At 41.6% G+C, this 16,471-nt stretch overlaps 1 protein-coding gene across 1 annotated transcript; it reads right to left on the minus strand.

Annotated features, from left to right (window-relative positions):
• Nucleotides 1-1,443: 1,443 nt before the first annotated feature.
• hapln4 (hyaluronan and proteoglycan link protein 4) lies at nt 1,444-9,801 on the minus strand. Its single transcript, XM_040128599.1, has 7 exons — nt 9,703-9,801; nt 8,077-8,209; nt 5,712-5,901; nt 5,203-5,375; nt 4,923-5,038; nt 4,339-4,525; nt 1,444-1,841 (listed from the first exon to the last, which is right to left on the minus strand). Exons 1-7 carry the CDS (start codon nt 9,703-9,705, stop codon nt 1,444-1,446), a joined length of 1,200 nt encoding a protein of 399 aa, XP_039984533.1. The 5' UTR covers nt 9,706-9,801.
• Nucleotides 9,802-16,471: the final 6,670 nt, after the last annotated feature.

Below are 16,471 nucleotides of genomic sequence, written 5' to 3' on the forward strand. Positions count from 1 at the left end.
GATCAAATGCATGCAAAACAAATGACATTCCCATCAGCCTCAGCTGTACTTTGTGTGTAGTGCTAATTAATGCTACCAGGCTAAACTAAGACAGTGAACATGGTAAACATTACACCTGCTTAATGTCAGAATGTTAGCATTGTTACTGTGCACATGTTAGCATTCAGCTTAAAGCACCACTTTACACAGTCTCAAGGCATATTAACATTATGGCAGAAAAACAAAGGTCTTGGAATGCACGTTCTGCATTGTTTGATACAGCTTTTACCACACTGGAACTCCTGCCTGATCTGTCCTAGCCAGACACTGAATCTCTAATTGCTCCTGATGGTTAGGCATGCACCTTGCATTGCTGCTCTTCGCCATTAGTATGTGAGTGTGTGACTGAGGCACACTATAAAGTGCTTTGGATAAAAGCTCTAGCATTCCATGTCCTTTAATCAGGTTTTTCCTTTTACAGAGATTTGTATATATCTTAGAAAAAACTCCACGCAAACACATGTTGTTCAAATCAACAATTTCAAGACTTTTATTTTTTCCAGAACATTCATCCATTCTGTAATGGCAAACATAGTCTGTAATATAATAAGTATTTTCATGTAACATTTATAGTGCAACTGGTGGTCCAGGTAGCTTAGAAGTGCAGTATGTGAGGTAAATAGCAATTATTTTAGCTTTGTACTTCTGCTAATTCAGCCTTAGTGACTACTCTCAGCCAAACAATACATGGCCACTAAAGTCTAAGCCAAAATGCTTTCATAACATGAAGCTGTATGAAGTTTGTATTTAAAGTGCAAATATTTTAAGAGCAAGTGCAATGTTTACTACTTGGCCTGTTCAGCTCTGATGATGAGATTGCCCAGTCTTAGTTAATGAGAAAAATGACTCACATTGTGCCAGAGGGTTTCTAACCAAGCATGGCATCTGGTTACAGGCAATTACACTTGGTACAATCAAAACTTAACAGTGCATCTTGAATTTTTCCATACAGTGAGGCAGATCATCCTGTCTCACCCAGTAATGAATGTTTTCACCCTGGCACTGGGATTCTGGCTCAGACTGGCGCTCAGTGCTGACGAGCCTCAGCGGGGGCCAAAAAATATGTAAACTTAAACAAGGATATTCATGTCATGGCAGACTCTCTGATCTAATGTTTGCCTGAATGGTGATCAAGTTGCTGTTTAATCTTACAGTTTTAGCAACAGATGTGCTAACATACTCACTCTCTAAGATGATTGACTGACTGTAGACGAAAGGAAAATCACCCTATTAAATATGTCATCCTTAATTTTACACAGCCTCACTTCTCTCTGGCAAATCTCCAAATGAGTATATCTTGTCTGAGAGTGTGTTAATCTAAAAGCAATGAATGGAGTCTGGCTGTTTGGTGACAGTTGTTGCAGTCAAATCTAAAATTGCATCTCCCTCCTGCGCTCAGTCTCTTCACTTTAAAGTCACCCTTGTGGCATTCATGGAGATGCTGCTGCTGCTCTTGCTCCTTGTCAAGCTATTAGTAGGGCTTTTTGTTGTTTCAGTACCACCTGCTCTTTCATCCTTGTTCTCGTGGAAACAGTAGACCCCATAGAGGCGGAATTTTTTATCAGGGAAGCCCAGGTGTCGGACGCCTGGCAGGGATCCTCCACAGCGAGAACGGGGGTTCACTATGGGGTAACGGACACTGCCATCCTCCATCCAACCAGCTTCACAGCGGTCCAGAAGCTGGAACTTCCATGCTGCATACAGCTGACCCACTTTGGCCACCACAGACCCATCTCGAATGCAAGCCTTCATCGCCTCCGCATAGTTCACCTTCTTAAACCGTTTGAGGAAGTACACTTTGCCTGGGGGGAATTATGGAGGGAGAGGATGTTTGTTGTAAGAACATTTGAAAAGGTGAAGGGAAACAGAGCAAGTATATTGTTCAGGAGGGCAAAAGAAAAGAAAGAGAGAGAAGTGAGTGAGAGAGGGAAACCTCAGAGACACGCTGAGCCCAGAGGGTAATTATTCTAAGTTTTCCTGCTCTGTCCACCTGATTGTGTTCAGAATATCAACTAATTCGAACAACTGTCTGGACAGCTGCACTAAATCGAAAGGCAATACTCTCGCCTTTGGACAGCACTCTAACTCAACATTACTGTTAAAATGTTTCCATTTTTGTTTTCATCTCACCTCTGGGGAGACTTTTAGCCTGGCAGTATTAAAGAAATGAGTATCCGGATTGGTTGAATTGTTTTGGTGAACTGAGCTGGATCACATGGCAGCTTCTCTTAAGAAAGAAGCAAAGGATAAAGAACCTAACCAAGAATTCTCCAAACAACTGTTATCTTGAAAATCATGTCTGCAACCTCAGCTTTGCACTTGGTTCAGCTAATGATTTTGTGCTTGTTTATGTGACTGGTGGCTATTAGAGAGGCAGAATATTGTCTCATATTTCCCCAGGGGACCTTCAGTAAATACCTTCCAGCTGGACTGAGCAACAGTATCGGTCACGACCAATGCTGCAACCTCCTGCCCACAACAGACTGTCCACAATAATTAACACACAAGGGAAGCTATGAGCATTCATTTAAGGTTTCTGTCATACTACCTTTTTCTTTCCGATGAAAGGAACTGCTTCTTTTTCACAGTTAAGGCTTTCCCAAAATGGGTTTGTGTTTCAAATGAAGAGCATTGTCTTTTATCTATTTAGTTTTTAGAAACCATGAGAAGTTTTTAATTCTCTTTCCAACTTCGAAGAGGTGCATGCTGTCTTGAGGTCACATTTTTCCAAACCGAATTTTTAAAATGATGCCCTCTTCACTAATATGGTGAATGTTTTGAAAGACGTAGTTCCACATCTTAGGAAATATTCATATTTGCTTTCTTGCCAAGAGATAGATGATAAGATTGATACCATTCTCATGTCTTGAGGCTTGATATAAATCTACAGCCGGTTAGCTTAGCTTAGCACAAAGACTGGAAGAAGAGGAAAAGAGCTACCTTGGCTTCATTTGAAGCTAACACCACCTACCACCTACACCCACTTAAGCCCACTAATTAACTCGTTACATCTGATTTGTTGAATATGTACAAAAACTTATAAAAACTTATAAAAATGAAAATGGAATCTCTGCTTTTTGACTGTTTCTGGCCAAAAAATAGTCTGGCATTTAACCCCCTGTAAAACAGCAAATTGTACTTTTTACGAATCAGTTTTTGCACAGATTGAACAAATGAAATATAATGTGTTAATCGGTGAGATTTAGAGGTGTTAGTAGGTGGATTTGTTTCTTTTGGACAGAGCCAGGCTAGCTGTTTCCCCCCGTCTCTAGTCGCTAAGTAAACCAGCTGCTGGCTCCAACTACATACATAGCCTACTTATTGTACGTGAGACTGGTATCAATTTTCTCATCTAACTCTCAACATGAAAGCAAGCAAGTGTATTTCTGAAAATAACAAACTATTCCTTTAATAACTGATGCTAACTTGTTTCTGCTGCCCAGAGATTACACATACTGTATATTTCATGCAGGAAAAAACTAATCCAGCCTCCTAAATTCCCAAGTTTGTTTGAGTTTAAGAACCTGGAGGTGGCATGTGCGAAGGAGACACTCACAGACACTCTGAGGGAATGTGATGTAAATCAAAGAAGTGGGAGATGAAAGGCGATGTCTGGCACCCAGCAGACACTGTGGCCCTAGCAGGGCTGAATCAACACAGCTTGATCTAAATCCAATGGCCTTAGGCCTGCAAGATCACAAGCAGAGATTAGAGACATGGACCTCCTTTCTCCCCGGTCCAACACACATGATATATCCTCTTTCTATACAGTATCACAACAACCCAGCTCCGCCAGCTTCTTCCAATCATGAGCCATGGATGCTGGACACTGGGCTGGATGTTTGTATTTAGGTGTATGATCAAACGGGTCAAAGTGCGCCGAACAACCCATAACGGTGTTCCAGTACCTTCAAATAATAAGTAAATAAATCTGATCGGCAGTTTCATACAAAATGATGTGGGCCACTGGACCATCAAAAAATCCATAAAGTTTATACCGGCCCCGTCTGTCTCTGTACCAGCCCTCTCTGTGTGCCTGTCATTCTCATGAGAGCGTGCTGCGTGCGATTCTGGGACTGTGCTCACAGACATATGTTTCCCCCCCGCCGTCGCCGCCGCCACCACCACCATCACCACCATCAGCACCAACCCCACACCACAACACCGGATCTTAAGGTTCCCCCACCTTCTAGATGCCACTTTAACTGCTGTGTACAAAGAGTTTCAAATCTTCAGATGCACACATACATGTGTACACAACTGCAGCCACAAACACATACATATCTCTCTATTTCTCACCATTGGGCTTAGAAGTGAAACAGAAAGTGTCATAGCGCTCATCCTCCTTATGCCTGTAGCCATAGTTACGAACACCAGCGGGGGTGTCCTTGCGGCCGCACTGATCTCTGGGATGAGAGATAGGGTACTGGACTGAGCCGTCCTCCAGCCATCCAGCATTACACCAGTCTAGTCCTTCCAGCCAGGCCTGTGGAAGGATATAATGTAGGTTAGTGTGTCATACTGATAGATAAAAGACATTATTATGAAGAGAGGAATGTGGTTTATCTCTTCTGACATAACTCTATTACTCTGGTCTTTAATGTGTAGGGATTTTTAAAATGGGAGGGCGGACCTGCAGTAAAATTTCTAGTCTGGTCATAAGCATATTCTTAATTTCAGACTCACTGCTGCTCTAAAACTGTTTATGACTGAGGGTTGTAGCCCGTAAGTGCATAACTAAATCGAAATATAGGCCTATAAATTAATGTACTACAGCTCTAAACAGGTCCTTGGTAGTGATCTGTGACTTCGACCTTACCCTTTTTCTGCCTCGAAAATGACAGACTATCCCTGTTTGAACTGCATGGATGGTGTTAATTTACCTTGTGCAGTTGAGAGTGGGAGGCCAGGATGGCATCCTGCTGTTTGCAGGCATCCTCAGCCTGGTGGTAGTTGAGCTTATAGCGCCCCTCACGGGGGTAGTAGGGAAACACCACTCCTACAGTTGACAGAAACAAGTTTACTGTTGAGTGTAAGGCTGTAGAATTTCACTTTAGTCTCAAGTGAACTTTGACCAACACTTTAGACAACAGCAAGTACAACCAAGTATTAGATATGCCATGGCTTTGACAAAATCCCCTCCAGATGGACCAAATTCCTGACCTTCTAGGTCAAGGTTGACAAATCCTGTGTCATCTTCCATGTCATTAGTGACTTCACACTCATAGCGTCCATAGTCCTCCAGCGTGACATTTTGGATGATCACTGAGGCGTCACCTGGTCCCGCCTGCTCCAAAAACACACGGCCTCTGTACGCTCCAAATACACGCTGCTGCCTGGAGAGATTTCACAGAAATTCAAGTGCCTTCAAAATTGCTAAAAGCACAATGAGTAAGAAATTCTTCACAGGTAGACTCTAGTAGGATGCTTTACTTGATAGCCTGTAAAAAAGTGCTATGTATTTTGTATGAGTGGGTTCATAAAAATACCTACTCCAGAGAAACATGATTTGTGTTAAGCCTCTATACTATACCGTGTTAGTAAGAGGAAATCAATCAGTCAAATAAACATACCGTATTGTTGTTTTGGGTCCTACAACATAGGGACAGGAAAATTTGATCAAAACAATAGATACGGATTGACAGTCTGAAAATTGCAGAAGCTGAATCTACCTTCCGAGTGCCACAAAGACGTCCTCAAACTGCAGTTCATCTGTCACTTTGGTCCACTTAATCCGGATGCGAGCTGGGTCCAGGTTCTCTGGCTCGTGATGGAATCTGCAGGGCAAAGTGATGGAGCCACCGCGATGTGTCACCACTTTCCCAGGAGCTGTCTGCACGATGACCGCTCCAGTGTCGTCCTCTGCGGGATGGAACAAGACAAAACAGGCTGACTTATCAACACAATGCATTTGCAGAATCATATATAGTATATATATATATATATATATATATATATATATATATATATATATAATGTTTTAATTATATCAATATAATTAAAACATTTTCTCTAATCTCTCTTTCCTTATATTTCACACTCTCTGTTTTTTGCAAATGAGTTTTGACTGATGTTTATAACTTTTATGTTTGTCATTGATACAGTACTACTCTCGTTGCCAGAAATCAATATTTTGAATTGTGCAATTTCATTGAATTAGGGGTAAATATTCATAAAAGTGGTGCTAGCAAGTGAATGCCTAAGGAATCTTCCATTACCATACAAGTATGTGCAGTCAAGTCCTTTCAATGCTGTTTGCAATCACCCTTGACACTGCCAATATTTGTAATGTATATTCTCACCGTAAAATTCAATCTCTGATTCTCTTCGTGACGGATATCACAGGCCAACGCCTGCAAAATTGAATCAGCATCAGCTAATAAAGCCTGAGCTGTTTACTTGTGCGGACACATTAGTGCCTCAACATTCAGCATCTCAATAGTGGAGAACAGTTTTTTGATCAAAGGGTCCAGTGTGCACTTTAGTCTCTCTTCTGCCCAGATCTGTCAACAGATTACCCACTCCAAAATTTTAACCTCAACCTCTGCCAAGAGAACTTCATCAAAATGACCCAAGAATAATGGTAAGCACAGGCCTCACCATCCAAATGGGCAATAACAAGACCTAGTTTGCATTTTTGGCAGACATTTGCTCAGACCCTGTTTGTGTTTACGCGTGTGTGTGTGTGTGTGTGTGTGTGTGTGTGTGTGTGTGTGTGTGTGTGTGTGTGTGTGTGTGTGTGTGTGTGTGTGTGTGTGTGTGTGTGTGTGTGTGTGTGTGTGTGTGTGTGTGTGCCTGGGCAACCGCAGAGTACGCACATGATAAGTGTGGTGTAAACATTTAAAACATTTAATGAGCGGCTGCAAGAGGTTTTCTGCTATGCTGTGACCAGATAAAGGCACCTACAATTATCCACACCAGCCAGCAATTAGTCCTGTCACTGCTTACTGCTCTCTGCAAAGTTGTTTATCACCAGCAGCCACAAAAGCATCAAGTATTGTTTGATCAAAACTTTAAGCAGATTATTTCCTAACACCGAAGGCTGCTCTGCAACCCACTGATGTTAAGACAAACAACAACATGTTACCATTTAATTAAGGAGACACCATTTTACAGACAGCCCTGGCAATGGGACTCCTGTTACTAAGTGGTGGTTTTTGCATATCGGGAGGGTTTATGTCCCTGTCACTGCACTAGTGAATCCTACTGGTTTGTCTGGGTGCCTGTGTGAAGGGCTAGGAATCTGAAGATGGGATAGTGTGCACCTCTACATGCATTAGACTCTCCTGGTAAGACTAGAAGCTTAAGAAAAGCAGCAGGCAGCTGTTTATCAGAGAATTTCGGAAAAACTGAGTGCACACTATCTGCCCAGCACAAAACAGCTGTTATCAACTAACTGGAGACTTAGTTCAGTGTAAAAGCAGAGAAAAAGGAGGGTAAATATTGGTGGCTCGAAAAATGACTGCAATGGAATGATTTTGCTGCTCTGTGTCTGCTAGTTGTTTAAACAGGCAATTGTGTCTAACATATTTGGCACAGCACCTTTATGAAGCAAAAAAGTCAATTTGCTGCATCAACAGATGACCCGTGTACATTAATGCATTAGTAAGAATTATCTGTTGCTCCTTTTATTTAAGTAAAGGAGTAAAGTGCTGTAAGTACTGTACTTATACGATTGACTGCACTAAAATAAATCTACAGGATCACCTCTGAGAAGTTTTGTTGGGACAATACCTGGCAGGCAGGAGGAGGAATTCATCATCTGAGAATATCTTCTAATAAAAGAGCAGCTGTATTCCTATTAACTTCTACTTTGTAGACACTACAGACAGCCAGGTCTCATGCAGTCGACTATTTTAATCCCTGACGTCACAGTTTCCTTAGCAAGTAAATAAATCAAATTTATCGCAGCCCTCAGTTGAATAAAAGCACCTCTGGATAAAGCGTATGTATCTTAAATACACCGCTGTGGGCACAGTTCAGCAGAGCATATCACTTTGCCCATGTAAGAAACCTGAAAGAATAACATGTCCTTACCAAGAACATGCACCACTTTTCTCCTTCCCTTCTCTATGTCAGCGGGCAGAGAAGTCACTGAGAGAGCAGAGGTCAGGATGAAAACCACATAGGACATTTTCCCAAAGGCTAGAGGCTGAGACCACTTTGAGAACTGCAGGAAAAGCAGAGAAACAGGAGCCGCACAGGCTCACTTAAAGTGGAGAAACTTGGAAAAATAGCACAGTACTATTTCAGGGGCACAATCAAGACCTAGAAATATATTGGTGAAGAGAAGCAGAAATATCAATGACAGCAGCATGACATCCCATCCTGCAAAGAAATGATGGCAGTGGCAACTTTGGTAAGAAAATTGGACCTACTCTACATACATGATTATCGATTCAAAATTAGCATAACCACACATTTTCCATGCACCCTGGGCTGAATCCATCACTCTCCTGCATTTTGCCTGAGTTCAGTCATGCTGAAACCTCCAAACGTCATACCAGAGAACTCAACCTAAAGAGTTTAAATGTTGGGTGGCTTAGGTGGTCAGCCAGTTAGGAAAAAGGCAACAGACAAGTGATTACCTCAACTTTCTCAAAACAAGAAAATCAGGTTACTGTGTCTGGTTTGACAGTCATGCTCTAAAATAGCTTAGCAGTCTGCTTCATACATGAGCTTTAACCAGCCACCTCTGTGGCTCACAGTCACAATATGAAAAGAAGAGATAGTCCTCACGGCAGAGTCAAATATTAAAGCTTGTTTGGCACTTTTTATCCTTAGCGTTGAGTGCCAGCTGAAGGAGGAGGGTATTTTTGGAAAGTTTTGAGGGAGAAAGTCGTGCATCAGTGGAGGCCAATAGTAAACACAGGAATATATGCAGGCTTGACTGTAATCACCATGATTACTGGAAAAAACATCTAGTGTATGTTGTGCTTTCTGTACATATTAGCAATATACTATAATAGAGAAGGGCAGAAAGAGGCTGCAAGACCTTTTAAAACTCTCTTTAAAGTACATGAACAATCTCCTTTGGCAATGTTGGATCGCATGGCTGAAAAGCGCAGTCTCTCCTGGAAGTTACTGCTGCTTATTCAGATCAGGTGCTCATTATCTTTACAAGCTCTCTCTAGGTTATGGGTGAGTGTGTGGTGGATGCACAGACCACTACAGTGAGTGGCTTGTGTGTTTTGACCTAGTATACTGTATGTGACACCAGTGGTGATGCTGCACAAATCCATAATAGATTGCCAAGGAGATACAGTGGCTCTCTGCAAAATACAAACTTTCAACACATGCCCAGATGCATAGATTGGTCTTTTACCTCATTGTGGATGGAGTAAAATGATCATAACAACAAAATCAAAGAGTCAAGTGGGTATTCTGCTACTGTACCAGAGGTCTGCATTATCAGTGTCATCTGTGAATAATCACCTCCTATGAAACAGCACAGCTGCAGCACACAACATCTGTATATGAAGACAGGCCCCAGTGAGGCAGAGTGACTTAAGCAGCTACTTCACATGCACATTGCACCTCATAAACAGCCCCTGCCGCATCATTTTTCTCTAGGTTAGTCCGGTGATCCCCCCCTGCAGTTCTGATGCAGCACAGAGAACTGCAGAGCACGGCCGCACTATTCGAGCACCGAAGTGAACTTACCATGGCTACCACAACAGGATTAATGCCTGGATGAAGCCGACGTGCCGCCGTTTCCCTCCGCAGTCAGGCTAAATGTTGTTCTGCTGCCGCACGTACCTCTCTCCCCCTTTTCTCTCTCTCTCCGTGTGTGTTTCCAGCCCCATCGCAGATCTCTCGCACTGCAGGGGACCCACCGGTGTGTGTGTGTGTGTGTGTGTGGGTGGGGGTCCCGCAGTCTTCCGGTGACGCAGCACACACTGGCCTGTGCAGACTGTGTGGATAAGTCAGTCACGGCAAGGATTTCACACTGACTTCACGCGTGTGAGTGTCCTGTTATCGAAGTCCATTAGAGTAACACTCATTGGTCTGAGACTCAGACAGTGAGATCTCATTAACTTTCAGGCGGAACATTGCTGCTATTAAAGGCCACTCGAAGTAATGGAGGCTGTTAGCGTTGATGCTGTGATTGCAGATTGAGACTGATCGTTTCATTCAGGACAAGTCCAGTTCCCCCAAACAACTTTATGGCTGAGGAGATGGAGAGGTAATACAGACATGTGGTCAGAAGTACGTTTCAATAATGTTACAGTAATTAACATTAATGAATAACACCAGTGGTGCAATGTAACTAAGTAGCCTACAGTTACTCAAGTAACGGTATTTACAGACAAGTTTGATGTAGTATTTCCATTTCATACTACATTACACTTCTACTTCACTACAATAACAAGATTACTGGGTTGTACTTTTTAATCCACTACATTTATTTGGCAGCTTTTGTTACTAGTTATTTTGCAGATAAATATAATATAATATAATAAATATAATCAATTGTAAAGCAACCTCTGCATTAAGTGTACTTTTACTTCTGATAGCCTAAGCATATCTTGCTTATAATACAAAATGCACTTTTACTAAAGGGCAATTTTCATTGCAGGAGTTTTACTTGTAGTGACCTATTTTAATATTGCAGTGCTGTAAGTTTTACTCAAGTAAAAAGGATCCTAATATTTCCCCCACTGCTGAATAATTACATTAGAGGGGCACTCAGAGAGCGCAGACCTCCACCAAGGCCAGTGACAAACAACATACACCAGACTTAAAAAAAAAAAAAAATTATCGTAAATGATCCGAATCTGCCCCAAAATGTAATGGGTTCTTCCCTGGCCCATGCCCCATCACTCAGTGAAAATCAGTTCAGTAGTTTTTTCCTAATCCTTCTGTCAAATAAACAGAAACAGATGAAAACATAATCTCCTTGGCGGAGGTAATAAACACTCGATATATGACTAAACATGAATTAATAATGACGTACCATGAATTCATTGGGGCCCATTTATAAAGTGACTAATGTATTGATGTTACTTTTATTAAATAAAAATTTTCCTAAAATGATCTCTAATTGATCCATCAAGGGCCTTTCCCCAGTGTTAGCTGGGATTGGCTCAGGCTCCTGGTGACCCTCAAAGGATAAGTGGTATAGCTAATGGATGGAATCAATCCATCAATTAACCTGGCCAAAAACAGGTAGCCCACAACAATACCACAAAAACGATACCAGAAAGGACACCAAATTTGATTACAGTGCAAATGACCAGGATATTCAGCTGGTCCATTGACTTCATTGGATTTGCCTTTGAAGACTGGGCCCAGCAATGGTGAGTTCAGGCCAGATCTAAGTTCAGACCTCTCCATTTGCTGTGCTGTTATAACATAACGCTTCCAATATATCGAATAGGAAATGGTCAACAAGCTAACATGGAAGCAAATGTTTTTGCTTTTGTAGTCCATTCATTGAATTTTGAAGGTGTAAATGTAGTTGAAATCAGCTGCAGTGAGGCGAGTCTGTTGATAAGTTTCTGCAGCCCTACCTGTTTTTTACTCTTCATCCACTCACTAATGGAATAAGGCGTTAAAGAACAGCATCAGTGACATTTCTGACTGACACTGAAGTCTCTCTTAAGCGCCATGTGGTGCTTAAGAGAGAAGGCTCAACAAGAGCCTTCCATGAGAATGACGGTTGAATATGAGAGGCCCTTGAGATTATAGCAGCCCACAATGAGAAGAGACATGACACTCAGCATGAGGCGGCCACGCTCTGTTAAAAATAAATAAATAAATGAAACTGCACTGATGGCTACATTAGTGCATACTGTGTTGCCGAGACTGAAGTTGAGTAGAAGTGTCTTGTGCAGCAAGGGACTGGACCTGTCAGCTGCTGTGCAGCTGCTAGAGTCAGTGTAGTCCTGTGTGGCATCACAATGAGAGCAGTTCCCACAGTTTGAGACATATGCGCATGTTCTCCCTGGACCATCGTACTCCTGTCAGCAAAAAGCAGTTGATTCCACAGACAACAAACTGATGCTTTGTGGAAGCTAAAAATTCAAGGCCACCAACATTAACTCGGAGGGCTTTCTTACAGGCTTGAGCCAACAGCCGGATACTTCCAGAGACATTAATGGTCAGTTTAGTGTGTTATTTAACGTGGTCTTCAGTGATGTATAGGTTATACTCAAATGAACAAAATATTATCTCTCCTGTATCAACAGGCCATTGCAGAAGAGTTGTTCCAATTTAGGAACAACTCTTCAACAATAAATTTAGGGCCTTCAGAGCTGAGCAGAGAAAGATTATCTTTCTACAAATCTATTAACATTGAGAAACGGACTGCAGGCAGCTTTTTTTCCATTGTTGGTGTAGCACTGAGTTTTTCTAAGCTTATCTGTTACCGCTGAGGGAGGTAATTTTCTGAAATAAAATGCATAAAAAAATGACCTGAAAGCAATCATCAGCCAGAAATGTCCATCAGCAGTGATTCACCAAGTTGGATTTCAAGAATTTAAAAGCCCAGTGTGTGAAAAAAAAACTCAACAAAGTACTGGTAAAGATAGGAATTTAGTATCGTTTGTGCACTGGTGCAAAAAAAGGGTCCATTTTAGATCCATTAGAGTTCAGTTTTCCCCTGGAGATGCATGGATTGGCAGGGCTAGTTATGTCAGCCAATAATCAATGAATGCAATCGTTAATTGTTAAACACTTAAGAATAGTTAAGCAAGTTCACTGCTCAATGATTTATGTAGATGTGTTGTCTACACTTACCTGACACCCACCTGACACCTGTCAAACATGGCGAGATTAACCTGATCAATGTTACTGGGGCAAAAATGACCTGTAGGCTCGCCCTTTTTGACAACCCCCACAACTACCACCACCCCTCTTTTGTGTGTGTATCCTGACCATTTGAGCACAATATAAACTTATATGATGAAGATATTAAACCTAGATTTCTAAAAGATAAGGCTTCAAAATCAAGTTATAATGCAGGACCTTTGTCATTTCAGTTGATTTTGTAATATATTGGTGCATATTCACAAAAAAAACCACACACAAACCAAACACACTGTGAACCTGGGGATTTAGGGCCCCCTGAGGGTCTGGGATTGCAGGGCAGTTGACCACTTTGCCTGGTTGGCAATCATGCCTGGCTGCCATGATTATTCAGTAAATGAGGAATATGTGTTTAAATGAGCCAAACTACTGGTGACAAAATAGTGCCCTTTTATGTACTATGTAAGAAATTCTTATTCATTTATTAATGTGGAAGTGTGATATGTCTTGTATTGATACTTTAATTGAGGCTGTGCCACTCATTCATAAAACATTTATTCGAAATACATTTACTTATATTATAAAGTGAAACTTTACTGGTAATCCTTACATCACCGCATTGTGATCTGTTTAGTTGTATTTGTCACAGCCACAGCTCAGCAGCTCTCCGGAGCCGCCTGCACAGCCGAACAGACATCTGCAGCAGAGATCCCCTGTGACTCCCATCATGAGATTACAGAGCTGCTTGGAGCGGCCACATTTGATTTAAAGCCTCTGTCACACACACAGAATGCACAGCTAGCATGTGCAAGCAGCGGTGATGCCACTCTTCACCATGACAAAGCTGCTGAGGGAGAGTGAATCAAATGAGCTTGCCTCTCTCTCTCTCTCTCTCTCTGTCTCTCTCGCTCTCTCTCGCTCTCTCTCTCTGTTGGCCTATTTTGCTCAGCTAAGTACAAGGAATAATTAATTATGAGTGGGCTACTTTTATCTTTGTCAAGCAAACAGTGTTCATTTAGATCGCTGAACTGCATCTAAAGCATCGTATTACTGAAAAGGTTGGGCAGATCGATTCCGTATTTGTCAATCACATAATTAAACATGGGGATCTGAAAATCTGCTTTTTTGTCAGTCTTGTGCCTTTCATACTGAGAATAGTCCTCACAGTACTGACAAAGGTCTCAACAGTTTTTCTTGTAATTAAATGTGAGAAAAACCTCTTTGACTCAGGTACTGTCACAGTTCTCAGAAAAGGGACCCAACAGCACGACTCAGAAGGCAGATGTAAAAGTAAAGAGTCTTTACTTTGAAAAAAAAAGGTACAAGGAAACAAAACTCCAAGCAGGCAAACAAAGTACAAAGGGTTGGGCTGAGGCAAAATAAAAAAATAAAAATAAAAAAACGAAACAGGCAAGGTCAAAACATGATCAGACTCAAAAGAGGCAGGCAAAGAACACAGTGCTGGAAAGCTTAGGCACATGGCACAAAGACAAAGTATATCCTAGGAAGCTAATGAGGGAATTTGATATAGGTGACACTACTGGCTGGAAAGGCAGCAGCATTAGAACATGTATGCAGACCTGGACTGAACGAAATGAAAGGATGAACGAGCAGACTGAATCTAAAAATCCACAATGGGTTGTCATTTAAGTGTGTTTGTTAAGGCACACAAATAAGGAAGTCATTTATCTGAGGTCTTTTTAAAAGACAATGAGAGTGGAGGCAGGCGATTTACTGTGCCACCCACAGAGAGCCAGCACACGGCAGCATCACTCAGCAGAAAAGAAAACATAAAGGATCAAGGAATGTAAGAAGAGAAGGGATGAAATGCTCGCAGTTTGGGCAGACAGAGTGCAGAATGGCAGAGGCATGTCTTGTTTTCCTACTTAGACCAAGAAAGAAGAGCTGTCTTTTTTAAAACTGAGATAGGCTGGCAGCAGACAGCAGCGGTGTGTGTTGACCAGAGTGAGTAAGTGACGAGAGCTGCTCTTGAAGTATATATTAACCTCTGCAGCACATGTTGGCACCTCCTTGCCACTCAGCTATGATCTGTGGTGGCTCCAGTTGTGTCGAGTAAGAAACAGCGAGAATACTGTGGATTTACCAAGCTCCCCTTTCTCCCTACTCAAACCCCCATGTCTATTTTGTCTATTTTACATGCATGTGGGTTGACATGCGGAGAGAAGAAAAATGCAGCCAACTTTGCCAATCTGCCAGGAGTCGGAAAAGCTGCAGTGATAATTCAGCTCGGCAAGTAATGTCATTAAAGTACTAACTCTGTAATAATATTGTTGGCATATTGTAGAGTTTACTTTTTTTAATTAATAAACATGCTGACATGTTTACAGTTGAATTCAGTAGACAACTACATATTTTATAGACCACACACAGCTGTCATTATAGCAGTGGCTTTGGCCAGACTTGTTGGTATTGCTAAACCGTTCACTGCTTGCATCTCCTCTTTGCCTCAACTACACACCATGAAAAATAGAGGCCTCGTTATGCCATTCTCTGGATTGTTTGAAGCAGTTCAGTACAGGCAACATAAAGATTCACATCAAGTTTCTCACATTTAGTCATGCTCTGTGTGTGTTCATCGAAGAAAACTGCCATGCGCTTTCTAATAAAGTTGAATGCACAGAAGATGCCCTGCAGTATTTAACCCCCCCCCCCAAAAGACTGTTCAGGTTATTAAAGGTCCTCTGGCTCATTCATACAGTAAATGGCAATGGGATTTCATTCATGGCAATTTGACATAGCCAGGTCACTGCTGCCGGGCAAAGTGCAAACTCAACCAGCTACATCTGTTTTTATGTGTCATCTTGGGGAACACAATAGAACTAGGGAGATATGTGTGAACAAGTGCGAAGAGGAAAACTTAGCATGTGTGCACAGTGTCTCTGAGTGTACGTCTAAAACATAAATCGTAAATTAAACTGGTTCCGATGTCAGGTTGGATTTTTTAAATATTTATTATGAAACAACTGTTTTACTTGCAATGAGTGAGAAAACTGAAGCCTCTGATTTGCATACAGAGCAAAATGGCGGTATTATAATACTCAGACAGAACATTGAGCACTAACCTTGTATTTAAGGCTGGAAAAATATTTCCTTTTATAATATTCTTTTTATTCGTCTTCTGCTCTACGCGAACTTTCTTTAATTAGTACACATCCTTCTCCAATTGTCTTGATGATGTTTCTCTTATGATGCAATCTGCCCACTTTTTAAAATCCCATCCCACTCTGCAATGTATATACAGTATATAGAACCTCAGCAACTTGCTGCTTCAGCCATCAACATGCCATTTCCTTTAGTCCTAAAGGCACAAGGTGATGGAAAAGTTCAACAACTTAATGTGCTTTGATGTTCATTCATCTCCTTTTTTCACACCCGTTGGCTGAAAGGAATAGTGAATGGGTTGTATGAACTATGAAACAAGAGTCCACAGCCATCCTAGCAGCTCTGTGAGGGTGTTCTTAGGCACAGCAGTGCTTTAGCATGTTAGCAATGCTAACACGCCGATGTTCAGCAGGTATAATGTTTACCACGTTTGACAGTCTCAGTTTAGCTGATGGGAATGTTATTACCTTTACAGGTATTATGCGATAAACAAAGTGTTGGACAAATTAAATTTCTTACCTGAGGTTATTGCTGGAGGACAAGTCAGAGGATTACCAAA

This window comes from Xiphias gladius, chromosome 6, assembly GCF_016859285.1.
Source record: "Xiphias gladius isolate SHS-SW01 ecotype Sanya breed wild chromosome 6, ASM1685928v1, whole genome shotgun sequence".
In the NCBI taxonomy this organism is placed as follows: Eukaryota; Metazoa; Chordata; class Actinopteri; order Istiophoriformes; family Xiphiidae; genus Xiphias; species Xiphias gladius.

Bases quoted from the DNA above. Each gene is read 5' to 3' on its own strand.
- hapln4 (XM_040128599.1), bottom strand. The intron at 5,902-8,076 runs GTAAGGACATGT...TCCATCCCGCAG, and splicing joins AAAAGTGGTGCATGTTCTTG to AGGACGACACTGGAGCGGTC. The intron at 5,039-5,202 runs GTCAGGAATTTG...TGTCAACTGTAG, and splicing joins TGTCAACCTTGACCTAGAAG to GAGTGGTGTTTCCCTACTAC.